This window comes from Thermobia domestica, chromosome 4, assembly GCF_964235325.1.
Source record: "Thermobia domestica chromosome 4, izTheDome1.hap1.1, whole genome shotgun sequence".
In the NCBI taxonomy this organism is placed as follows: domain Eukaryota; kingdom Metazoa; phylum Arthropoda; class Insecta; order Zygentoma; family Lepismatidae; genus Thermobia; species Thermobia domestica.
The window spans coordinates 7,951,812-7,979,058 of NC_137457.1; the positions used below are offsets into that span (position 1 = coordinate 7,951,812).

At 32.7% G+C, this 27,247-nt stretch overlaps 1 protein-coding gene across 40 annotated transcripts in view; it reads left to right on the forward strand.

Annotated features, from left to right (window-relative positions):
• The window catches only part of LOC145683699 (uncharacterized), a 606,036-nt gene that overhangs the window by 538,866 nt on the left and 39,923 nt on the right, over positions 1–27,247 (forward strand). For 38 of the 40 annotated variants that reach the window (XM_081755079.1, XM_081755074.1, XM_081755086.1 and 35 more), the window contains one exon: positions 23,613–23,798. In XM_081755079.1, the coding sequence (XP_081611205.1) occupies positions 23,613–23,798 (186 nt within the window). Of the gene's footprint in view, positions 1–17,673; positions 17,765–23,612; positions 23,799–27,247 lie in introns of those variants that run through there. The other 2 variants (XM_081755114.1, XM_081755113.1) reach the window with 2 other exon arrangements.

Here is a 27,247-nt window from a genome sequence, read left to right on the forward strand (position 1 = left end):
ATTTTATTCGTCTTTCTCAATAACCATAAATATTTCGAACAATTCTGAAATTCTGAATTCTTCTATCTTTAGTCGAAGTTAAAGTTATGAACATATTGAGTTGGTAAGGCTAATAGAGTTCGTAAGGCCCCAGTTGCCGTCTGCGTTACATAAATAGATTGCCCGAACAAGGGTTAAAAGTAATATATTTTGGGGCACATTACCAATGATTTTTCTATCCCTGTTGCATTTATTCTATTTTGTAGTCACTTTCGGAAGTTTCGATTGATGTCTGCCTTGAATGAAGCTACTTCTTTGAACCGGATAATCATATTGGTAAAAATCACAAGACACTGATTATCTTCGAGGATTCCTTCTGTTGATAATATTCGCAACGCCTTCCGAGATCCGTTGGCGAATATAAGGATGATATAAATCATTTCGTCATTAAGTAACATCGTTTTCTTAGTTAATTGTGCCTGTACAGCATAACATTAATTATCATCAGTTTTGACCAAATATGGTATGCTACTTTCAATCATTAATTATCAGGAACTAATATATTTCACCAAGATCTAATATATTTCAAAAGCGTCAAATATCTGAGCCCACTGTCACTTTTCTTGTAAAACGTTATCTTAAAATGATGTGGTATATATTCGGCTTTCCATTTACAAATGAACAACTGTCACGCATGACGGAAATAACTAATACCTAAAATATTGCGTTATTGTTATACCTGTCCACAAGTCTTTAGAATTAGCTTTAAATTATTATTATGGATTAAAATCAGAAAAATAAGTTTTAAAATATGTTACAAATATGGGTATTACAAAAGATTATACTATGGATACTATTGAATTGTACTGCGTTTTAAAATAAATATTTCATATTAGAAAAATATGAATGCATATTCGATGAAGTATTTAGAACTCAGCTGCAAATGTTACGTACCCGAAATGAAGAAATATATACTTGCGGGTATCAAAAATGAAAAAATATCTAATTTTCAGTCTCACACACTAAGTATATAGACACTCCTCGGTAAGTCAAAATTTACATTATAATCTTGTACCTACAAGGTAGTCGATTTTATGTTCAGAACAAATAAATGAAATATTAAGTTTTGTCAGAAACTAATGTCTTCGTGTAATCAAATTTTCAATATTCATTCCTAAAATTAGATAACAGAGTATACTATTAAGTTTAATATATCTACATAAAATAGCTAGCAGTTCGTCCAAATAAACTATATCTTAAATTATTCATAAGTAGATTATTATCAATCAACCGTAACCTTGATTTAAATTACTAAAAAAACTAATATACTTTTAGCTTACATAAAAAGTACGGGAAAAACAAACCATTAAAATCAGCATTAAAACTAATGATAATTTTGTCGTCTACTTTTCTCCTATGCTTCACCCATATATATACATTCAAATAAAGATTTTGAAACATTACATTGACTAAGAATTAGGTACTTATTTTTAAAAGATTGCATATATATTACTAACGACATCACATTAATCTCTATATATAAAAAAGAACTGAGTAACTGTCTGATGTACGTTGAGACCCGACCACTTAAGGTATACATTTAACATTTGAACAGAGCATAGGATTTGTATGTGAGGTAGATCTAAGGAAATATTTTCGAAAATGTTTCACAATTCGATGTATGGACATTAAATTTGCTATATGGACTTCTAATTTATAATACTAAGACAGGTTATTAAACTTTTTTATATTTGACTCGAAAGGGAAGAAAAACTTTGGGGTTACAATATCCATAGTTGGCGATCATATCTCGTAATTCGTCAAATCTAAAGACATAAAGTTTGGAATTACATTTTTCATTTAATATAGCCAAACACATATTTAAGAGTATTTTAATATTTCTCCTAAAAGGATAGAGAAAGGTTAGCAGAGGAACAAGATTGACGGTTGAAATTTTTAAAATAAGATGATCATATCTTTAAATTTGTTAGAGACAAAAAATTTAGTATTCAGATATTTATTTAAAATAATTAAAAGCGTGTTTCTACTAGATGGGAAGAAAAAGTCTGTTAAAAAATAGTAAGGGTTCCGGTTTTTAAATAACATGGCCATACCATGGTCCCTGAAATCTGTTAAAGCATGATAATACTTTTATAATTGTAATGATATATTATGTACTAAAGTACTTGTAACGTATATTCATGTTAGTGTATGCATTGGTTTTCAAACTTATAAAGACAAGAGCTAGTTAGATGGTTTAAGGTAGATCCTGAGATTATTAAACTTATATCAGCATTGGGAAAAGCATTTGGACGTTAATAATTTAGAGGCATCGAAATCACTCTTGAGACTTTTCACTTAAAATAATTATGGGCGTTCTTCAGCATTTTTCGGTGTTTACCTTAAAGGAACCTAAAAAGCGAAATAGAGAATAGTTGATATTGTATTTGTTAAAACACTGAAGAATAACCAAAGGCAAACAGCAGGTGCAAACGGAAAATTCGTTTGGAAAACCCAATTTCTCATTGAGACTGCTTTCAGTACCTAAAACATGTTTTATATCAAATTCTTAAAGGTTTTGTATTATCTTATAAAATTTCAGTACTGACACTTTCTTCACGTAGCACAATTCGGGTTTCTCGTTAAAAAAAATAATTTTCTCTTGCAGATAATATTTAAATCGTATAGTTATTGTTTTATTATTTTCAATAAGTCGGCTCGCAAACAGCTTATTAAATTGCAAACACATCGAAAGGGACTGCATCTCACTTAATCTTATACTCCTATCTGGTACTGGAATGCATGGAAGTGGTCTTTTTGTCCGACGGCCATTATATTGTGTTCCTTCGAAACCGACACATCAGCGGCAACGTTAATAGTAGTGTCAAAACTATGACGGTGGAATCAAAGAGGGTGATGGTCATGTTCCATTGTTCAATGAGAGGCGATTAAGTCTCAGTGGTGATTTTGGATGTACTCTCATGTTGACACAGATAGGAAAACGCATTGTCTCTACGAATATTCTCGACTTTAATCACTGATAGCCGGTGTTTGTGTTCATGGTGGAACAATTTTACATAATGACCATACCGACCTCCAAACTTTCAAACGCTACAGTCACAATGCCAACATTACTGTGGTATTGTATTCTACTCGTGTATTTTCTACTCGTGTATTTTCTCATAGGTACAATCGGTGCTAACTTCATATTTATGGATAATATTGCACGACCGCATCAAACAGCGCAAGCGGCGAAGCTATTGGAAGGAGAGAATATTCAGCAAACTGGCTAGAATACATTCCTGCGATTTCAACCCAAGAGATTACGTTTAGGGTGTTATAAAGAGATATATCCGCAATACGCCCACATGCACCAAGATCAACAGTGACGGTGAATTAATGGAAGTCCATACCACAACACCTTTTTATTGACTTTAAGACTAGCACACTGATGAACACGCATAGTTGTTCCTATTGATCATTTTAGTAACACTTTACTCCTTCTGTAATGTTATAAGAGATAATATAAGTCGTTTCGCTCTCAGTCTAAGTTATTGCCTATATATAAAGGTGTTATATTTTTAATCACATTTTTGTCGCTTTCCGTATCATACTTAGTACTAACTTCTGTGAACGGCTCAAGTTTTGCTAATCTATGTCATTCGAGACACATAGCATGCAAAACTTCCAATCGTCTGTACTTTTCGCATTCCTGTATTCTATTAATTGCATATGAGCTTAAACATAGTCGTAATTTACAACTTAATTTCGTAACTTTTTAAAAATAAAACTAGGAAACCTCTTTTATTTTCTTGAGCCGAATAAGGTGATTATACAATGAAATTAAACCAAATAAGGCCAACATTTATACTGCACTATTGCATCTAGCTTAGGAATCCATTCGACTGCAAACTGAAATTCTAGTCTTTCTTAAAATACTCCGAGAAAAGCATTCTGAAACATCTTATTTACACCGATAAGGATTTCATAGTAAACATAAGACTTTATAAACCAAATAAAGATTTAGCTTAACAAAAATAACTCAGTACTCTGAGATTATGATCTTAACTGGGACTACATACAAAATACAACCAAGCCATTACATGCTTTGCAGCATCATTCTATAAGGATATAATTGTTAGACTGTCATGCCAGCCTCTTTATGTTCGACAGTTAAATTATAATTGGATTCAATTGTTCCAAATTATTTTAAGGCATGGTTTTATAATCTTCTTCATGTCATAATTTTCAGATTAAGACTTAACTAAAACATTTACATATTTCAGAACGTAAATATATGTTAAAATAATTATTTTCATTTCAGTAACGCATTCTTTAAAGAACTTGTTTTGTTTAGTTTCCAATAATGAAGTTCTGATTCAAATTTGTGTAAATTGTATATTCAACGTTTATAATGCGAATGAAATTTAAGGTAGGGAACGGTTGTAAATTGTAGTTCAACTACCAAAACTAGGAAAATCTAGTTCGTATATGATACAAAAGAATGACGAAATATATCAAAGAATGCGAGATGATGGGTATAGGTAAGGAGTCTTCATATATATGGGGATAATGGACCTCAAACAAGTAACGTAAAATTTAAATACGATTCAACTTGACGATTAAATTTATTTATTTATTTATTGAACAAATTCCCAGATACAGCATAACTTTGCCATTTTACACAGTGACATGCTAACAAAAGAAAAACAACAACAACAACAACAACAACATAGAAAAAAAGAGTGTAAGAGTAAAACTATTCCGTCAAAGCTCGTTTAATTGCTCTTTCAAACACTGGGTAGCTCGAAAAAATGTCTACATCAGTTGTTACTTGATTATAACAGTTTGGTATTCTTTAAAAAAGAGACCTCTGTATAACAGCCAACCTAGGACGGGCAAGATGGAATAGGTGGTTATTCCGGGTGATGCGGGAAGGGACACGTAAGGATAGTTCCTGAAGTAATATTTCCGATCTTAAGCTTCCATTAACTATTTTATGTAGATATTTCAGGTCAGAGATAATTCTGCGTATTTCAGGAGTCTGAATATTAAGATGTCGCAAGAGCTCCTTCTTAGATAATATTCGAAGTGCAGGAACACGAAAACGGACTATAGCGATGAAGAAATTGAGAACAGAATCAAGTCTGGAGAGATGTGTAGGTGCTGCCATGGCCCATATGGGAGAGCAGTATTCGATCTTGGGCGCTATTAAAGTCTTATAAAAAGTTGCTAATGAAGAAACAGTGCGTAGTTCGGTGAATCGATAAAGAAGTCCCAACATGCGCATTGAATTCTTTAGTATTGAGGAGATGTGGTCAGAGAAGGTGAGTTTTGAATCAAAGATGACACCAAGATCGTTATGACTAGCAGAATGTGTGATAGGGGAATCGTTGATATGGTATGTGAAGGGAACAGGAGACTTTTTCAAAGTAATAGTAATACTGTCACATTTCTTACTGTTGAGTTTCAAGTGCCACATTTCACACCAACCTGTAAGGTAATTTATGTCTTCCTGTAGAGCAATTGTGTCATGGAGACATGATATTTCTCTGTATAACTTACAATTGTCTGCAAAAAGCAGAAGGCCACTAGGTTGAGCAGATAAGTGCGTGTAGAGATCATCCGTATACAGGACAAACAGCAGAGGCCCAAGCACACTCCCCTGAGGCACCCCTGAGATCACGGGTTGGGGGTTAGAAGTCGCCCCTGAAAGAACAACTCTCTGTTTACGGTCCTTCAAGTAGCTTGTGATTAGAGAGAGAAAACATTTCAATTTAACGTCCCACGATTTTTTTCCGTTTGGCTAAGGGAGAAGATAATTAAGTGAATTGTACTTAGTTAGTGCAATGATGGTGTGGGAGGAAAGAGAAGTACCGGAGAAAAGTCACGACGCAATGTTATCCACCACAAGCTTACTTGGCCCGAAAATTGAACCAGGAATCCCCACACAAAAGATTAGATCCCTACAACTGAGCCACCGTGCCTTTAGCATTAATTTTGCTTTGCATTAGCAGCAAATAACCCAGACAGTTACTTCCATTTACTACCTTATATTTTTGTTTTCTGTGTAACAAATATAAGTAACCATTAAATTTTTAGTGATATCCCATGTTGAAATTTACTTAGAAGTCTAACAAAAATAGAATTATGTTCCCGTTCGATTATATTTTCGTATAATGATATCAACATTCTTAAAAAATAAACTTTGTAAAACTATAAAATAATAATCTTGATATTATTCCTAATGACGAAAAACAAATTTAAACATCACATTTGTACCGTGTTACGCAAAACTGAACTAAGCGCCAAACTTTGAAAACCCACGTAAATGCGACGATTGGTTCCTGATAAGCATTAGAACGTTTTGCATATCCGAAAAGAGAGGAAAACCAACAAATTTCCAAGAAAAGAACCATAATTTAACTTTTGATTACGGCTACATTAATGCTAGACATCAACTTTTATACGTAATTTTCTCAAAAGTATGAAAGTGGCGCTTAGTTTGTTTTCGTAGGACATGGTACATTTGTAATGATGAAATACTCTAAAATAATTATAAATAACAATGTTTAATAAACTTCATTATAAACTATTAAACATTATTTATTTTTAATATAATTATTAGTTTCTCTTTGCACATTATCCCTGGAAGTAAAGTGAGGAAACTAATAGTATAGAATATATATTTAAAATGGTATAATTATGTTAAGTAAGTCCTAAGATTTCAGTTGTTTTATAATTATAAAGGATGGCATTTTAAATTTACAATAATTATATCTTCGTTAATAAAGCTAATAATAGCTTTTGCATAGCTTATTGAACAATTTGCATTACTTGCTATAAAGATAATATTTATGTATTAAAGCTAATTGGACTTAGCAATTATTTTCCATACTTAAATTGAGAATACTTGAATTCGATGTTTGTAAGAAGTTATGGTGTCACCTTATTGCTTCACAATAGGTGCAGTATTCAGTGCGTAAAAATTTTAGAAACTGGAGCAATTCAACTATAATCTAACCCAATCTTTAACTCAATATCACACGTTTATACGGTTTAGACTAAAGAAGCATGGTGATTAATTGCAGAAAACAATTATTAAATAGTGTGTTGGGTGTTACTATGGTAGAATAAATGAAAACTTGAGAAAACTCGCAGGTATGAAGATGTACATCATTAGTTCACGTTTACCGAGGATACTACCAGGAAATTCTGACGCAAAAGCCAATCGATCTACTACTGCTCACCGGGCCCCCAATCGAATGTTTACTACATTAGTTATTTCTGCTATTGGGTTGGAACATGTTATATAATGGCAGTGACACTTCATCATGGAAGCATACTTAAGTATAGACTTTTTTCTAAGAAAGAATCGCGCTATTATTTATTCTTTAAATTTTATTCTCTACATGTGTAAGAATATTTCAACTACAAACAATTTAGATATGAGAAAATGTTGCTTGTGTACGTCAGATTCGTAATTTTGCCTTTTTCCTCTTTTTTTATTTAATTTAAATGTTTGACTTTCCATCTTTTCATCACACGGACGGTTGTTTGCAAGTTAATCTAATACATTTAAGTATTGTACATCTTCTATTAATCCACTACAATAGACCATCATTCTGATCACCTTAGTGTTCAGAATTATTTATAGTTATCAAGTTAATGAAAATATCTCCTATAAAATTTATCTTACCTGATTGATATTTCTTGAACACTGTATGCTTGCAGAATTACATTTATTCAAACTAGAATGAAGGTACATAATTTATGTATGATTCCCAAAAGAGTAATGCATCTTTCCGTTTGTATTTCATCACTAACTTCTGTCAATGAAAATGGAGGAAAAGAATTCGCTGTGTATTCTGATTGGCCACATGTTTTTAATGACATTAATCCCTCGCCCGGCCCACATTTATAGTAAATGCTATTGTCACATCAATATCAATAGGCAACACTTATTTCAAAATAATAATAATCTTGTTTTCGAATGCATCCGAGGACCAAGCTTATGTAATTCGTAGATATGTTATTTTTACGAGAGTTCACAACCACCTATATTGAATTCATGGCAACAGTCGACTTCGCGGCTTGGAGAAGCCAGGTATGTGTATTGTAATAGCAAATACCGATAACCATTAGTTGTACAAGTCGAATCGATAGTTATAAAAGTTTAGAAATTGTTCAGGTTAAAGGGAAAGTTGTACTCCATCTCGATGTTAATGAAACCATGTTTTTACATCTTGAACGGTGTGATTTGGCACATTATCGTTTCTGCGAACGGTGTCAGAGGCCGGAGAGTACATTTGAACAATAGGAAGCGTATTCACGTAAAATAGTCATAATCTTTATACATAATGTCCGTTGTAAGGGTAATCTGTCGATGCACGGAATGCCTGGAAATTGCATTCGACAGTGCCAAAGAGCAACTGCCCTCAGAGGTAAATTACAATGTGTTTCTTTTGTGGAAATCTCCTATCTTCGAAGACGTGCTGCAAATAAGTTGAAATATCATATAATAATCGGAACACCTACATACAGGCATGTCTCAGTTTATTTCCTGTAATCGGGGGATGGAAAATATTACCAGACTTTTGATATGCTCTGATTGTCGCAAATCTGGCTGCTGAAGGCTGGATTAATTTCCATAGCCACTTTGGCCATGTTCTATAAAATCATTTCGTTTCCTGGAGAGAGTTCATTTGCTCGAAATTACACGTTAAGCTGTAGGTTTAGGTCTCATATAGTATCGTTGTTGATTGAAACTTAATGCACTCCTAACAATTCTTCTGAAACTATGGGTGTTTCGTTCTACTGCACTTTCTACTGCTATCAATATTCGTCAATGTTTTCAACCATTAGGCTCACATGTCTTAATCTCATTAGGCTCTGTTACTGGAATTGGAAATTGGGGTATATGTTTTGCCAAACAATCAATATGCAACTACAATTTGGTATCTTTGGAATTCAGAGAAATATCTTATTTTGTACTAACATATTATATCTGTATCCGAATAAGCTTCCATTACTTTCCGCCTGACGCACTACCGATAATCACCGAATGCATAATGGAAAACGATTTGTCTTGAACACACGTTCTCAGTACCTTCACCTGGTTCATCTTCAATCAATTAGTATACCTGGTAATCAGTTAGTATTCCCTTTGTTTATATAACTACGAGTCATTCAATGTTGTGAACTGTTGTTAAAAATTGACCAAAAGTACCCTACTCTCCAAGATGTTCACTTCCTAAGTTACCCTTGTACCAAATTTATATGCAGGAACGTCCACCACTGATAAATTAAACATAACAACACTGGGCAAGGCTATATGATAAAAATGTATAAGAACTCAAATACGTAAAAGATTCAACTTACTAACTGTGTTTCTATCAGACTTCAGCTCCTGCTGGCTTCAGGAGAGTTTATTCTCTTATATTTTACAAATCAATTTTTAATTAGATTCCACCCTTTATTAAATATAACACATAAGTTTTTCCACTTTCACTTGTACACGTGACGCTTATCCAATTAAAAGTTCATTCTTTCAGTGAAAACATTCTTGCTTTTTATCTAGTCTACTTTCTGCTTCCTTATTTATTTGTTTTCTTTCTTTCCTTTTTCTTCTTTAAGTAAACTTTTCCTCCATTCTTTATTTATCGGAAATCTTCCATTTCACTTCATCACCTGTCTCCAACTTTCATGGTTTTCTTGTCTTTTTTGAATTTTCTCACCAATTATGTTCTCTGCTTCTATGACCTCTGCTTCTTCCCGCCATATCATGTGGTTTGTCAATTTCTGGTCCTTATATATCGCATTGTTTTCCCTTTTAAAACTTAGTTATACTTGTGCTAGTTTACTCTTTCTTCCACATTCCTTTTATTAATATGTAAATGTTATTACACCGCACATCCCACTTTAAATATTAACCCGCTTTGATGTTTGTCCATTATTGATTTTCTTTTTGATTTTCCTACTACATAAATAATTCTACTTCCTCCCTTCCTGTCTGTCCTAATTTATGCCTACCAACGTTTCTCCTTTTTTTTATTTTTCCTGTTCCTTTGCATTGGCTCTCTATACTAAACTATTTTTGATCTTGCGCTCCTCCTCTTCTTTTCTCTCTCTTGCTACATTTCTTCTTAATCTATATACCATACTATACAGTATTGAATCTATAATCTATAATATTTCATCAATTTCCCCTCGGTTCCGTATAAAATTCTTTAATTTCATTCTTTCCGTTTCCCGCTTGTGTTTAGCTCTCCTATTATTTTCTTAATTCTTTTTATTAGATTTTTCTTCGTAACTTTGTCTACATTATTTCACTTGCAGCAATACACTGCCTGTGCACAATCTTTCTGGTATTGAGATATAATTAATTATTCTTCTACAAAAATCATTATTTAGCTATCTTGATAATTTATTTCCTTTTTAACCTCTACCAAATTCTCTAGACTAATTACTTTCCCTTAATCCACAATGTCTCTTATAATTTTCCCAGTTGCCTATTACATATTCCCCTTCCCTAGTTCTTCCATATTCCTAAATAACCTTCAACATAATCATAAAAATAATCAGTCTTTCTCCTCTTCATTGTACTGTCTCTTTCTCCCTGGTCTTTTTACTATATTTGATAGTACTGGACTCAACATGGTCCTACATTGAGCCCTTTCTTCCTTTTTACAATGCTGTCTCTGAATATACATTATCCATTTTCCCCATTATCTCTCAAATTCTATTCTTTTCTTTTTACTGTCCAAATTTTCTATTTTCTTTTTTACGCATTGCTTCTTCTAATATCTTCAACATTGCTTTCCTACTAAGAATCGGGAACGCATTCTTAACATCAAGGCAAAAGAATATTCATTTTTATTTGTCTTTATATCCTAGAGGAAATAAAAGTACTTCAGGAAAAAGATAAAGATAGAGACACAATGCGGATAGAAATTAATATAGTAAATAAAAATTAAGAACACAAAGACGAAATTCTAATGACAAAAAGGAAATAGGAACGAGAAGGTTAAGAACGAGAAAGGACAAAGTGGTGGAACAGCGGACCGCTATAGTTGTGATAGATAGAGTATGCATGAAGATAAACTAGGAGAAGAGAAAGGAGAGACACGAGCATGTAGCGCAAAAAGGAAAAGAGATAAAGAAAAGATTATAGAAGACTGAAAGAAGATATGGTACAAAAGGTGAATAAGAGTCGAGGAAATAATACCTACGATGAAAGGATCTCACAAAATCCATAAGGAAGTAGCGAAGTTTAGTCCGGTGGTAAACTGCAGAAATATGTTAGAATCTACATGGAAAAAGATTCAGAAGACAGCTGAAACAGTAAGGGAAGGACAAGAAAGTACAAGAGTAATGTATTTACAAGAAATTAATAGGGTGATAGGCAAGTAATGGAAAGAAGGAATGGAAAAGCAATAATGGTCAAATAGCAGAGTAATACATTAAGTGGGATACTTTGATGTTAAAAATATGTTTCCGACTTTAGGAGAGAAGAAATATTTAAGATGTTAGAAGAAGAAATAAGTAAAAGAAAATAGAGGATTTAGACAGTAAGAAGGTATGAAGAGGATTATAGATATTGTTTGATTTGAAACACAAAATCAGAGACATAATTGTAAAAATGAAGGAGGGACTCAATAAAGAATCTTATTTGAGTCCAGTATTATCTGGTATAGTAATGAGTCGCTAGGAAGAAGAAGACGATAGAGTGAAGAGGAACAAGACTACCCCTCTTTTGTTTATCGAAAGGAAGAAGGACAGCTGGAAACAAATGATAAAAGACGTGGAAGATGAAGAGAAATATATTGATCTAGAGAATGAGACAGGGGGAAGTAAGGAGATAAACTCAGATCAGAATATCCTGGTAGAAGAAGAACTCATAAAAATCTTTGTACGAGAAAGAGTGTGCACCCGGGAATATATTGCTACGAATGATTTGATAACAATGAGAGTAAGAAATTTCATAAACAACATGGAGGAGCGAATACGATAAATAAACACAAACGAAGAACAGAAGAAACGAACTTGAAGTTTTTTTACACGAATAATGCGAAATAGACTAAGTGGAGAAAATAGAGTAAGAAGAAGTGCAAAGAGAGAGGAAGAGGAAAAGGCAAGAACGGAATTCCACAAAAATGGATAAGAGAAACATAATTCTTCAAAAAACAGGAATTAGGACACACAAGAAAGGAGGAAGCAGAATCATTAAGGTAGTCGGCAAGACAAAGGGAAAAGCAATAACAGACAAAGATAAAAGCGTGATAATTTATAAAGTGGGATGCACAGAGTGTGACACAATTTACATAGGAAAAGTAAAAATGATGGAGGAAAGGATAGAGCAGCACAAGTATGACGTAAGATTGAAAGGGGATCACAATGCAATATAAACATAGAAAATACACTACACATAGAAAATACACGTAAAAAATAGTAAAACTACAGTATGGAACATGAAGGAGGATAGATCATAGAAGCAGAGAACATGACTTCGGTGAAAAAACGGAAAGAACCCGAGAAAATCATGCAAATTGGAGGCAAGCAATGAATCGGAATGGATGACTTGAATAGAAACAGAGCAAATAAGTAAGGAAACATAAAAAAGGATAAGAAACATAAAAAGTGTGTAGTTGAACAGGTGAAAGAGGATAAACACAAATATTATTTTGTATGAAAAGACGGAGCTTAAATAAATGTTTATCTCCAGGAGGAATATAATAGGTGACCAACTCCCAAGAACTAAAAAGAAGTGAGAGTCTGATGAAGATACAGCTAGTGTGTTGAAACTTCTACGTGCATGTGTATTTAGATACCGCACAACTTTGCTCAGTGTATTGTTGTGTTCAGTTTGACAACATGGAAACAAGACTGAGATAGTATAGTTTGTTATAAAAAGTATGCGACAGAATGTTATTAGATTACCTGTTGAAAACGGAATAGATTGTTATCTATTTCTACATTTATTCCTGGAATGGAATAAATCAAAGTTGATAATGTTAATCATCATGAATACCCTTTCCCGTTATTAGAGATTAACAGTATATATATATATTCTAAACAGCGCATAGGATATTTATATCAAAATAACATGAATTGATTGATACATTCGTGTTAATCCTAAGCATTAATTACTTGTTCATAAAATCATCTTCCACCATATGAAACTATTATATGAAGTCCGTTGTGCTCCCTTGCAAAAAGTAACTCAATATTTTTTTTCATACACTCAATTCTAAAGTACTGCAAAACATTCTTTCATTAATTTAAATAAAATTACACAGAATTCGAAATATCAACAGAACTCTACTTCTATAATTGCGTGTATCATTCATGTAATTTATGAGACTTATATTTGTTACTAATATTAAAAATTGACAGCTTAAGGGATTTCAGTTAATGTCACATCAGTAATTTCGAATTCTGGGTTTTAAAGGATTCAGAGAGACCTATAACTCAATGGCAATTTCCTTCGCTCTGCGGCAATGTAGTGGTTCTAATATTCATCCATTCTATGCTAACGGAATGCCACACGGTATCCCCAGTGCGATTAATGTAAGGTTGTTTATTACTTCATATCTCACTTTACACAATAAACCACATTCTGGTTTTACTTCTCGGTTAAGCATGCACACATACAACCCACAGACTCACAAATACTTCTTTTTGAAATGACCAATCCCACTGGCTTGCACTTCCTTCTGATTTATACTCACTGGTGTTTATTGCTGCAGTACTGAAAATATAATCCAAATGCAATGTTCATGTTCATGAATACCTTTCTAATTTATTCAAATACTGTGACAGTACAGCATATAAGCTGTGTATATTTCGCAAGGCAAATATCTAGATATCTATTTACTTATGTCACTCGTGTTTGCACACTCTCAGCATCAAAATATATATCAGTTGATCATGAAAATATTATATTTTTATCAAAGTATCTAATACACTCTCAAAAGCACAGAATTGGTTTGTTACTTTACATCGCTTTGTTAATAATTTATATTTCCCCATTTAGAGGATTACTCACAAGTTCATGTGTTTCTGAATCCAGAATGTTTTAGATACCACTTCGTCCTTTTTAAGACACTAATACATACAAATTCCTATGTACAGAATCTCCTTAAATATGTGAGATATTGGTATTATTTCCTCATCATGTCAGTGATCAATACGATAGCATTCTAAACATTAGTGGCGGCTAATGGTAGAGTTGCAGAGTTGTGTAACGACAAAAGTTTTTGAAGAAAAATATTATTGGCAATAGTAATAAAGAAGTGAAGAATATTACTTTCTATCACTTCTTGACATATCTTGATTAACATTTTTTTTATTTCTGTAACTATAAAATCCTTTAATCCGTTTTAAAAAGCTAGAAAAAATCCGTTAGAGAGTCTCTTATTTATGTTGTGATGCAATGGGCATACAATGACGGGGTTTCTACAATACAGACAATTAGAGCGAATATTAAGTCTCCTTTCTCCTATCTCAGAAGTTAAATGCTCTAGTCTTTGCATTGCTCGTGTAGCGCGGCACTGTTTTTAGTTAACTAGAAGTCTGTACGCACTAGATTTCTGAATTTTGTTTTACCACCATGCGTGCTTTTGCTTCTTACAAGAAAAGATTCTAGTAAACCTGAGAACCTGAGTTGATACGGTGACAAATATTATTTCTGCTTTCCAAAATATTATCATTACGTACTTTATGTTGAAAATTGTACAATATCTCCCCCTGTGTAGAAAACATTAGTATATATCTTCTATAAAATAAATTATTATATACATTTGATATCGTCCTATATGAGGCACGATGGTTCATTGGTAGAGTGCTTCAGGAGCGTCGGATCCCTGATTCAATCCTTGACCAAATAAATTTGTGGTGAAGAACATCGTGTCTGTGGGTTTTCTCGAGGTGCTTCTGTTTTCCCTCACATATTCATCCCACCAATTCTTCCATCATGATTCACTTTGTTAAATCACCCGTCTCCCTAAATCTAAAGAGCATAATCGTTGGACGTTAAGTTGAAAGATTTAAATTTCCATATAAAACTGTGTGATGGAAAATGCCACAACGCATTTGGGGCTAGTTAGCAATGCTGTTTGTTTTGACGTTTTTGATTTTGATTCCTATTACATGCTTATCCTACATTTGTTGGGTTCCAAAATTTGCTTTCAAGAACGTGTGCCATCGATAAACATTGTTTCGCCTTATGTGATATTATGTTCATAGTGCACATCCAACAAGACCGATGATTTGTAATGTAGTTTTTCTTTCGAGCACTTGTGTGTAGGTGTATATATGACATTCGTGATACATGTATCTCTCGAGTGTGTTTTGAGTCAGGTATTTTGCTCTTTAGTTATTAGATTTACTTGCATTGTGTGTATTCTAATTCCGTCACTTACAAACTCTGAATGCATTCTACACCATGAATTCTGTAAATAATTCCAAAACGAGCCATTTTATCAGCTCTTTGTGGCAAAAGTCTTACAATTAAGGAACTTGGAACGCCATGCCAGACGTAGACATTGTGCAGAGCTGAAAACAAGCAGCAGTTCATTCAAAAGTATGCTCGTGAGAGTGCAAAGTAAAAAATACAGTGTTTCTTTCCGTGTATATTGTTTGGCGGTGAAGAATTGTGGACAAAATCATACATAACTGATTTAAACTATTTATGGTCAAACATAAAAATGGACATCTTCGGCTACACGTTTGATTTGGAAGGAACCTTAATGCAATAAGACATCAAATTGAAGATGATAGGAGCAAAGGAATGTAATCTGCAAAGCAAGAATCAAAAAAAGGAAGAATTAAAGTACAAAATCTAACACAGAGCTAAAGAAATGTGCATTGTTATAATGTCTGAAGCTAAAACCCTGTTCATTACATGACAGCAATATAGTTTGTACCAGATAAATTTCCACAGTATGCTTTAAATTTTCCTAGATAACTGTGAATAAAGTGGGTTCAATTTACATATTTTGTTTAAAACTAAGTCTGCCACGAATTGTCTTCAGTCTACGATGCAGATAAATTTCGATCACTGTCAGGAATGTGGGTTTACTAAAATTAATTGTTTGGAATAATCTAGGAAAATCATTTACTGAACCCACAAATGTTCTAAAATTGATATTAGCTTTACCTATAGTGTCAGCGGAAGGAAAAATATGTTTTTCCATATTGAATAGAATTCAGATACTCTCAAAAAATTCGATGTCCCAAGAAAGGTTATCATCATTGGCATTCATTGAAAAAAGGCCTGATAATGGGAGCACCAGACTTCAACTAGGTTGTAAGACACAAATCATTACAATCCAAACGATGAATAATTAGATAAAATGGTCTGATTTTAAGTTTTTAATTAAAAAACATTTATTTTCACATGTCACATAGTATTTACGTCTAAAGCTATACTGATTAGTCCTTAAGTCCAGGTTTCTGTCTTCTGTCTCCGATCGTTCGTACTCCAATATCCGAGACCACAATCCAAAGGCCGCTACTGCTCAACATTCAACATTTCTAAATTCAGTTAATGCTGCGTGATTTGCTGTTATTGCTAGTGTTTCCAACTGAAAAAACGAAATAATTTTGGAACTAGAATACCTATAAGTTACGGATTAGCAACTTGTACTCAGTTCACGAGAATTTAAGGATAAATCCGTATTGGTAGTAACGACTCGCCTTAGTACATTTAAAATGTTAGTTCAACTTTTGTATTGTAAGTTATTATTCATATAAAGTATATTAATGTCATTGTTTCACTAAATAGTTCTCACTTCATAGTAATGTTAAATCTATAAATTCCTTTGTGGTTTGTATCTCTCTTGTTTATTAATTTGTAAAAGTACATAGATATTTGTAAATCAATGACTGTATTAAATCTGGATCCGTCACATCTAAGCCAAGTTCCATAAAGTGATAGTTTTAAACGTTCAAATGTTTGTAAATTTGGCATGTATTTTCACTTGTATAGTCTAAGTATAATACCTTCAATAGTACTTTGAAATAAAATACAATTTAATCAATCTATTCTGTACATATTTAACATACATTCTAACACGAAAGCCAACAAATTTAATATGTAATGTTCTTAATTTCATTGTTCCTAATTTAGCAGTGAATATAACCATCACAATTAATGACATTATTAATAATGCATTAAGAAGTTTTCTAATACTATTTACTTAAGTCTAGTATTTGTTAGTATGAATCACTAACAAATAATTGTCAAATTATGTTAGTAAAAGAAATCAATAATATTCTATAATTTTCAATATTATTTCACAAAATTAATATATCTATTTGTTTGTAAGTAATATTATGCATTTTTACATATGTTGTGCAGCTGTAGTTAATTGTCATAATTAAAAGAGTACAATATCGTTTTAAAACTTGAAGAAATTTCGTTTGCCATATTACGTAAATAGACATTTTGCTTTTATAGTTTACTGAGGGACAGTACGAAATAATAATGAAGTAATGAAGTATAGTAAATTATTCTACGAACTCTTTATATAACTATTTACATAGAAATTTCTGCAAAAGTGGTAAAGTTTATCAAAGAAAAACGTATGTAAGCTATACAAAACATGATTACAGAATTTAACGTTATTTTGATATATTGGTCGATTTTTAAGTGGATTTACGTGATTTCTTCTCTGTTATTTGACATTTCAGTAAGTGAAACACAAAGCTTCCCACAACCTTCGCAGATTGGTAGGTAATATTTACTATAAAAAATTGTCACTATTGTATTATCATCACATTCAGCCGTTTTAAATAGTTGGAGGTAGAACATATGGAAAACAATAATTGTATATTGTATTATAATAAAATGCCATAAAATGCAATTTTGTGTTGTACTTTTTTATCTCCTTGATCCCATGGTTCAATCGGACTCGATAAGAATGTAATATATTATTAGTAGAATTGCCACTACTATTCTTTGGTCTAACTATTCTTCAAAAAATGGTAAATTAATTTTAAGTACGTGCCGTAAATAAGAAATTGTTTTATACTTAAAAGTATGTAGTATGTATGTGTGCTTACATTTTCGTTATATGAATGGTTTTCTGTATTCAAAGAAACAGATATTTAAATCCTTATATTTAATATAAAAGAGAATTTCTATCAAATTGATTGATTTCTACAGATACACGATTAGGCAAAAATTTGTATTCTTATGCCCTACAGAAATCTAAAAACTGGTTTTTAAAAGCCAGACAGCAAAAGAATTGTAGTATGTGTATCTCAAACGTAACTTATTAATTTTTTACAACTTAGTAAGACTTACCTTATGCGATAAAATATCTTCTCAGTCAAACGAAGATGCAGTTTGTACTAATTACATACTTTAGTTTGGCCTAAAATATTACGACACTAAAAGCTACTCTAATTACATTATTCAAGTAAGATGATATATTCAGATTAAATATAAATTATAAACTGTGATAAATTGTGGTTTAAATCGTAATCAAAACCGATGCTGAAATTAAATTGAAAAGCAGTATATTAGATCGGATTTTTCCCTTTCTTTCTAGTGACAAAAGTTTGATTTAATAAATGTGAAATCACACAAGTGTTGCTATTTTTCAAAATAATTTCATCTGGATCATTTAATGTTTCTCAGTGTTCCATGGCATTTAGAAATCTCTTAATCTATTGAACTGAATTCAATTCAGAAGAAACTGACAAGAAAATTTACATTATTTGTAATTACCTATAACTATTTAACCATTCTCAAATTGGGACAAAATGTAAGTATGCGTTTGCAGGAAATATTTCCCTGTATAAAACTCTCAATATATATAATAAGTCTGTTAACACTCTAACTTGCCAACATTAATAAAAGTGAACATATTTCTGTTATAATTCTACTTGAGAGTAATCTGAATACGAGGGCTATCCAGAAAGTAGATTACGTTTTGGAATAAAAAATCAACAAAGTATAGGAAACAAATTTTATTATATACAGATGAAAGCCACACACAAATACTACTTTTGGACATAGTCACCATTCAAATTAAGGCATTTATCGTAGCGATGTACGAGCTTGGAAATTCCTTCGTCGAAAAATTCGGCCGCCTGCGACTTCAACCACTTCGTTACCTCTTCTTGCAGCTGTTCGTCGTCATCAAAACGCTGCATAGCCAGCCACTTCTTCATTGCTGGGAATAGGTGGAAGTCGCTCGGTGCCAGGTCGGGACTGTACGGCGGATGAGGAAACAACTCCCACTGAAAAGATTCAAGAACTTCACGCGTGACATTTGCCGTGTGGGGCCGGGCGTTGTCGTGAATCAACAAGATCTTAGAGCTCAACATTCCTCTGCGCTTGTTTTGAATTGCTCTTCTGAGGTTTTGCAGAGTTTGGCAATACCTTTGAGCGTTTATTGTAGTGCCTCTTTCCAGGAAGTCCACCAAAATCACACCTTTTCTGTCCCAAAAAACAGTCGCCATCATCTTCCTTGCCGACATTGTTTGCATGCATTTCTTGGGTTTTTGGGGAGAACCTGTGTGCCCCCACTGCATTGATTGCAATTTCGTTTCACAGTTCACGTGTTTCACCCATGTTTCGTCACCAGTAACGATGCGATCGAGTAAAGAGTCACCATCCTTATTGTAGGCGTCCAAAAAGTGCAACGCTGCAGCCATTCGCTGATTTTTGTGGTCCTCTGTCAAGATTTTTGGAATCCATCTTGCACAAAACTTGTGGTAACCAAGCTTTTCGCTGATGATTTCGTGCAACAAACTTCGCGAAATTTGTGGAAAACTCAAAGAAAGTTCCGTTATTGTGAACTTTCGATTTTCACGGACTTTAACATCGACTTTTTCGACAAGTTCGGCAGTCACTTTGCTGGGTCTCCCACTTCGATCTTCGTCGTGAACATTGGTTCGGCCATTTTTAAATCTTATGACCCACTGTCGCACTCCACCTTCAGTGATAATGTTGTCCCCATACACTTCACACAGCTGCCGATAGATTTCTATCGGTTTACAGTTTTTTGCTGTCAGAAACCTTATTACTGCACGCACCTCGCAGCTCGCGGGATTTTCAATTAACGCAGACATTTCAAACCGTCACAGTATCTTAACGGAGCACAGCACGAACCTCTCACTAGCACGGCTAGATGCCGACTGAGCTGCGCAACGCTCTGACCCCAAGATGGCCGCGCTAGCCCCGCCCCTAGCGGACACAGACGAAAACGTAATCTACTTTCTGGATAGCCCTCGTATATTGCTACAATGAAATTAGAAAGCTTTGCAATACGACGGAACGTTGTTTACAATTTCGGTCGTTCTACACAGATTTAAACCAGTGCTGTAGCCACAGCAGTCACTGCCACTGTGTCCGTTTCTGCCTAGCTGTATTAGCAAGCAAGTAGAGACTCGACATGGTCCAAAATATAATAACTACTCGTTTTATGTTTCAATTTTGATTCGTCCTTAAGAACAACGATATTAAACGAAGTAGAATGTTTCAAACAAAACACATGAATTGAAGGCTTCCAAGTTTGGATTGACCATTTTAATGTATGTGTAAGTAACTAATGCATAAACCAAATCCTTGAGACAGACGATCATGTTACCAACAGCGAAATAGATATGGCACTGGGCTATAATAAACTGAATGTTCATGCCCTTCGGCAAAAAAGAAAATTTTCATGTTCGAAAGTTTTATACCCTCTTGCTATTACATAAACTTGACTTACAATCATGTATGAAGGCTTGTTTCATGTTGATTTGAGATGAGGACAGGGTTTGAAATAAGTCATCTTCCTAAGTAAAAAATATTTTTTCATACAAAAAAAAACTTTATTCTAGTAACGATGTCCCCATCAAGGCCAAGAGCAATATGTGATGCTGGTAGATGACGAAAATTCTATAACTGTTCGAAAATCAGTATGAACGAAGAAAAAGTATTCGACGTATTGTTTTTGTTGTAGTTTAATTTAGAGCGAGTTATTTGCATTTTGTTGTATGCCTGCTTAAAGAAGGGAATATTCTTCCAATACTGTGCAAAATATCAGTGGTAAGCACTTTGTTTCTTCGTCTATAGCTATGAAGTCTGGTCCGAATATTGGCCAGGACTGGAATAAAACTGTTAGACCACCCCAAATTGTTTTCTTAACATAACCTTGAGTAAAGGGAGGTGCTCTAGTAGCGATTATTTTCTCCTAGGCCTACGCGTGTGATCTCAGAACTTCAATGACACGTTACATGATTTGTTTGATTTTTCTACGATACACTAATCTAAAACACGTGATTAAAATTAAATTCAAAAATTGTAAAATAATAAATACGGTATTATTGTTAAACATTTGTAGCCTCCTATGAGGTCGTCGAATTTCTAAAATTATATGCAACTAACAAACGAAGTATTTAACATACATGCTGTTATTAGAATAGGATATGGGAAAAACAAAATTTACGAAACGAAAAGAATAAAAATATCTAAATAAAAACCATATCAACTAAACATTTAACGAATTGATTGTACTCAAGCATTTGTGTGTGCACGAAAAATATATGTTTGTTTTCTGAATTTTAAAGAACGTTAAAAGAAACAATCGTTTAAATGTTAGATAAAAATTATGTTGTAAATTTTGCGTAGATTTACGTAATAACAATAAAATAATAACTATTTTATTAATATAACAAATATGAACTTCGATGTAAATACTAAACGTTAAATATTCATATGAATAACAACAAGGACAAAAGGTTGTTGTAAAGACAAAGATGAATGGGATTCTGACTGAATTTAAAAAGTAAGAAACTACATACATTAAAATTAACGGTTTAAATGTTTCTTAAACAAACTTACTAATCTAATGACATGATATTCATTTGTAATCAATATAGGAAAACATTATCAGACATTACAAAAGATTTTTAAAAATAAGAAATAGGGCATTAACTATTTTATTTCCATTTAATGGCATGATATGTAATATTTAAATAATACGACAATTAAACTTCGGCTCTTTTTATTATTTAAAAAAGTCATATAATATAAATCATACAAAAAGTAGAAATTAACGGAATACGAATTTGCACATGACATGTTATAAATTATCAAGCATCATTAATTTATATTCGTAATAATTATGTATTTAATAAATATTTAATTATTGAATATACATAATTGAATAATATAGTCGTTAAGTTCACAAAACTACTCCTGAAGTTTTATCCTTCTTATATATGGAACAGCCTTTTGGTATCCTTAAGATGGAGATTTTCTCTCAAATTGGCTACATAATCATGGATAATGGCACAATCTGGAGGCATTAACACATAACTCACTGAAGACCAGGATATTACAGAATACATCATCAAAGAGTACATGATGTTTCGCAGTTAGCAGAAAACATTCAGGATCACCGAAGGTTTCATTTCTACCACTTTCTTGGGTTACAATAAGTGAAACTATACCAAAACCAAGGGAGAAATATCTGAGTGTCCCCCGCACATAAATTTGGTGTATGGTTTGAAATATTGTGAACAAGAACCTAGATGACTCATCCTAACATTTGCCAAGTTTTCAGTCATATTGATTGGACGCAGCATCATTGGCTTCAAACTAAAGCGTGTTATACCCTTATTAACGGATATTATTGACCCAATCAGATTTCATATGCTCACGGAAGTTGTGGTGGACTGTGATTCTAGAAAAAAATACAATCAGATGTGGTTCGATTTTTCTTCTTCACTTACAGTATACACTTACTCGAAAGATCCTGCATCTGAAAATTCCCTTCTAACCGCTTTTCCTCTGCTATTCTACCATCACTTTTGATACTCTCTATCGCGCGAGATACCAAACACAACTCACAATTCCTCACGGTGGAACCATAAGACACCACCAGCAGTTCGGATTGCCTATTTTACACTCTCACCGACCGTTCACTGCACACTACAATTATCATTATATAGCTTATCACATTGTAAGGAGTTCGACCTAATACACACCACGACCATCCAGGCGATTCGATTCCCACCTGACCATTGCTAACCCAGACATCACTTGTGTTTCTAACTTTACATCTCACAATTAATTGGTTATATATTTATATATCGTGTGAATGTGTGTGTGTTTGTGAGTGTTACAACTCAACTTTAAAGACGGCAACTAATAAATTTGGGAATTATAAGTATTTAAGAAATTAAATAAATGCGAAATCAAAAATTACCCTCAAAGTAATAGTTATTGAATATGTTATGTACCGTTTAAGAAAACAATAATTAACTTCCAGAATATATCATTTAAAAGCACTATTCATTATGTTGATGAAAAGTACATTGTATTAGAAACTATTTGAAACCTAGCACATGTACATTCTTTTTCCTTACAGAGTTAAAAGATTTAACTTCTACAAGTAAGATTCAAAAACAGTGAAAATTTTACATTTTATTACTTAAACTTTATACGAAGGTATAACTTCCATTTACAGTACTCACAAATTATACCAAATAATTTCTACAAACAAAATGATAGCATGTTTTACTCCTTACATACTATCTTAAATATTTGTTATTGATGATATAGTTAACACCGAAATATCCAAATAGGAATAGTCTAAATCACTGAATATCTTTCTATTGACTAATTTCAGAGACACCGAAGTCACAACCTCCCACCACTGAAGCACCAACTACACAACGCACAATATTAGCAGAATCCACCACATCGTCAACAACAACGGAAAGACCGACAACACAGCGTAAAAAAATAAGCGAATCGACAACACAACGTACAACTTCAACGACTACATCTACAACCGAAGAACCGACCACTGAAGGTAACAAGTTTGCTAACTAATCAAACAATGCCTGAAGGTACATAAATCATATCATACAATAGAAAGAAAACTTTATGATGCAACCTACATGTATTTAGAATATACGTTGGCAAGCATGGTTAACAAAAATTTAAAACAATTTAAATGCATCTATAACTTTTGTGAAAATGTATCTAAATGTAATTGGTTCATTATAGTATCTAAGATGTGATTAAGTCGAACATAAAGTATACAATTCCAATTGATACTAACATAACAATTATTTACGCAATAACTTTTCTTGTCCAAGTCATTTATGATCAGTAATCAACTTTCATATTTTCTTACAGACTTAACTACACACATATACACCGATTAGAAAAGTGCTGTAAAGAATCTCGACCGTTTACTCATGTAGGTCCAATTCATTTCTTGCCATGCACTAAAACAATATTCCAATAGAAACAGAAGTTATAACTTAGAACACAATACGTTGTACTGATTGTTTTGATTCCCTTCACAAACCTAGCAATGAATAGTTTTGTTACATTTTTTAAGAAACTTATTCACGTGCAATTATTTCAGGAATTCATTGTTTGCAGTAGCCGCCTATAAGCGTTAATAGTTCATATATGGAACAAAACATGATTCTCTTTTACATAATAGTACTAACTCGTAGATTTTCAAAGTATCCATTTCGGTTCCCTTTCAATCCAAACACGTTCTGTGTTACACAGCTAATGAGACATTAAAGTACAGAATCATTCTTCAAGCGAATATAAGACGCTGGTCTCTCTATTCGTATTAACATAGACCATTACCTATTTAAATTATATGACTTTAAGAAGCAAAACCAGCGGAAATGTTATTTTCACATATAAGCTTTACATAATGAGTAAGACTGTTGAAATTGCGTATAAATAGTACATATTACGAAGAACTTTAGTGCAATATTTTATCTTCTCTGCGACTGAGACTCACATTCAGACATTACATAATGAATTGCTTTAGATTTTTTTAACTTGGTAACATATTGAAGACGTTTATAAAATTTCTTAATCACCAGAATTTCACATGTTTGGTGAACAATATTTAACACAAATTAATATATTTTAAGTAATACTGTCCTTCAGTATAGTTCAATATATATATATATACAGGGTGTTTATGAACTTCAAACTTTAAGAGCTGGTTCCTCACATCAAAATAAGAGAAAAAGTTCATATGGACCTATGGCTAAAAGTGCATAATTTCAGAGCTAGGGCTGTCCAAAATCGCGAAAAAGCTAAATTTCAATAGGTCCTATTTCCAATTCCAGGAATTATGGATGGTGGTTCTTATCAGCGTAAAGGAAACCATGCATACACAATCCAAAATTGCATATTTCATCAATTGTCAATAGGTATAGAGGGTATTTCCTACAGGATGTAATTCTAGGATGTTTTAAATAGTTTTCAGAAATGCTTTGATTGCAAGAAGGGTCCAAAGTAGGCAGGAGGTAAACCTTGACAACAATGGACAAACAATGCTTCGGAGGGAAGGCGGAAATGTTAGGAACCGGCAGCTCCATTTTTCTTTGTGTTGGGAATAACCTGTGATGATGATTATTTCGTCACGGTATATTTCACGTTTTCTTCATTTATAAGCGTGAAAGAAAACATCGCACCATTCGTTTTCCCGACTACGAGAGACCGTGTTGCTGACGATCGTTAACACTTCCAACATTGCGCCAAAGGATTCCGTCTTCACTGCTATCAAGGCTTATAGTTTGCCTACTTTGGACCAATCATAAAATCAAAACATCTCAAAATTCGGTTGGTGGCATGTCTGGGAGTTTTACTCTGCAGGCAATAATGTGTACACCCATTGAACATTAATGAAATATGCAGTTTTGGATTGCGTATGCGTGACTTCCTTTACGCTGATAAGGACCATCATCCACAGTCTTTCGAATTCGAAAAAGAGCCTCTTGAAATTTAGGTTTTTAGCGATTTTGGACAGCCCTAGCTCTGAAGCTATATAATTTTCGCTGTAGGTTCATATGAACTTTTTCTCTTATTTTGATGTAAGGAACCATCTCTTAAAGTTTGTCGGTATAGTTCATTAACACCCTATATATATATATATATATATATATATATATATATATATATATATATATATATATATATATATATATATATATATATATACTTGTTTTCTTGAATGGATTGGCTATACTGGTATCTTCTTCAAACTTATGTAAATGAAGCTATTCTGAAAACATTGTACCATGTTATACATAGTAAGATCATTCAAAGTTAAATAATAAAAAATGTACAATTTGAATTAATTATTCAAGAAAAAGTAACTTAGATAATGTATTTAATCGAATAAAATTACAGTAACTTAACAACGGAAGAGATACCTTTCTGTACAAATTACGGAACTAACTAATGAATAAGGCATAGATACCAAAACATTTTAATAAAAAAATAATTCTAGTTAAATAAGTTGAATAATAGTTACTTGAATATTTACTTAGCAATGATAAAAGATCATAAAAGATCACTAATAGATAGTTTCAAGTTACATATTTCTTTTTTGTCGTATAATTTCTCTGTAAATGCTTTTACGTCTTCAGATGCAGTATAACATACTATACTGATAAAGGAATGATATTCGAGTATTCATATGTCGTTCATTTCTAACATGAAAACATTATAATAATACTTCTTGACTTAATTAAGAAGATATTTTTCGGAATGTTAATATTTCAATTAATTGCATCGAACTATATGTATTAAATGATATATTATTCATATTAAATATTCCTCATTACCTTGAAACGTAAAACTAAATAAAAAATTATAATTATTTTGCAATTATGAGAACAATGTTTAAAGGTAGGAAAAGAGCTTAAAGATTCCTCAGTTTTTCTATCATTTTGTAACAAAACTAATTCATTTACTTTATACACATCTGAAATAAATTATATTATTTTAGTTTGTTAATAAGATTAGAGATTTTCACTCCTTTCGTCTTCGAACGTATCTATGTAGAACTGAATGTGATATTTCGTTCAACTGAGCTCCGCCCGTGATTCGAACTTGGGTCTGATGTGTGAAAGGCGTGAACACAAATCTCAAAGCCGTACTAATAACAATAAGAAACGTATTTTACTGTACATCTCTATAACAGAAAGTTGAATCCATATTCACCAAGCTTTTGTTTTACGTAAGGTCTGAATGAAGTTACTTTGATACATATCGTACCATACTTCTAGTTTTACGTAAGAGATTCACTCTTTTACATAAACTATTAATTTTATGCCAAGAATAGAACAATGATTCACTTGCAGAATGCTGAGCAAAGATATTTTAATTATTAAATAAAAATAGGATAATTGAGATTCTTCATTACTGCATTTTACATCATAATTTCATTTCCATTTAGAAATTAAGTTTATAATATTTCATTTTAAAATATAA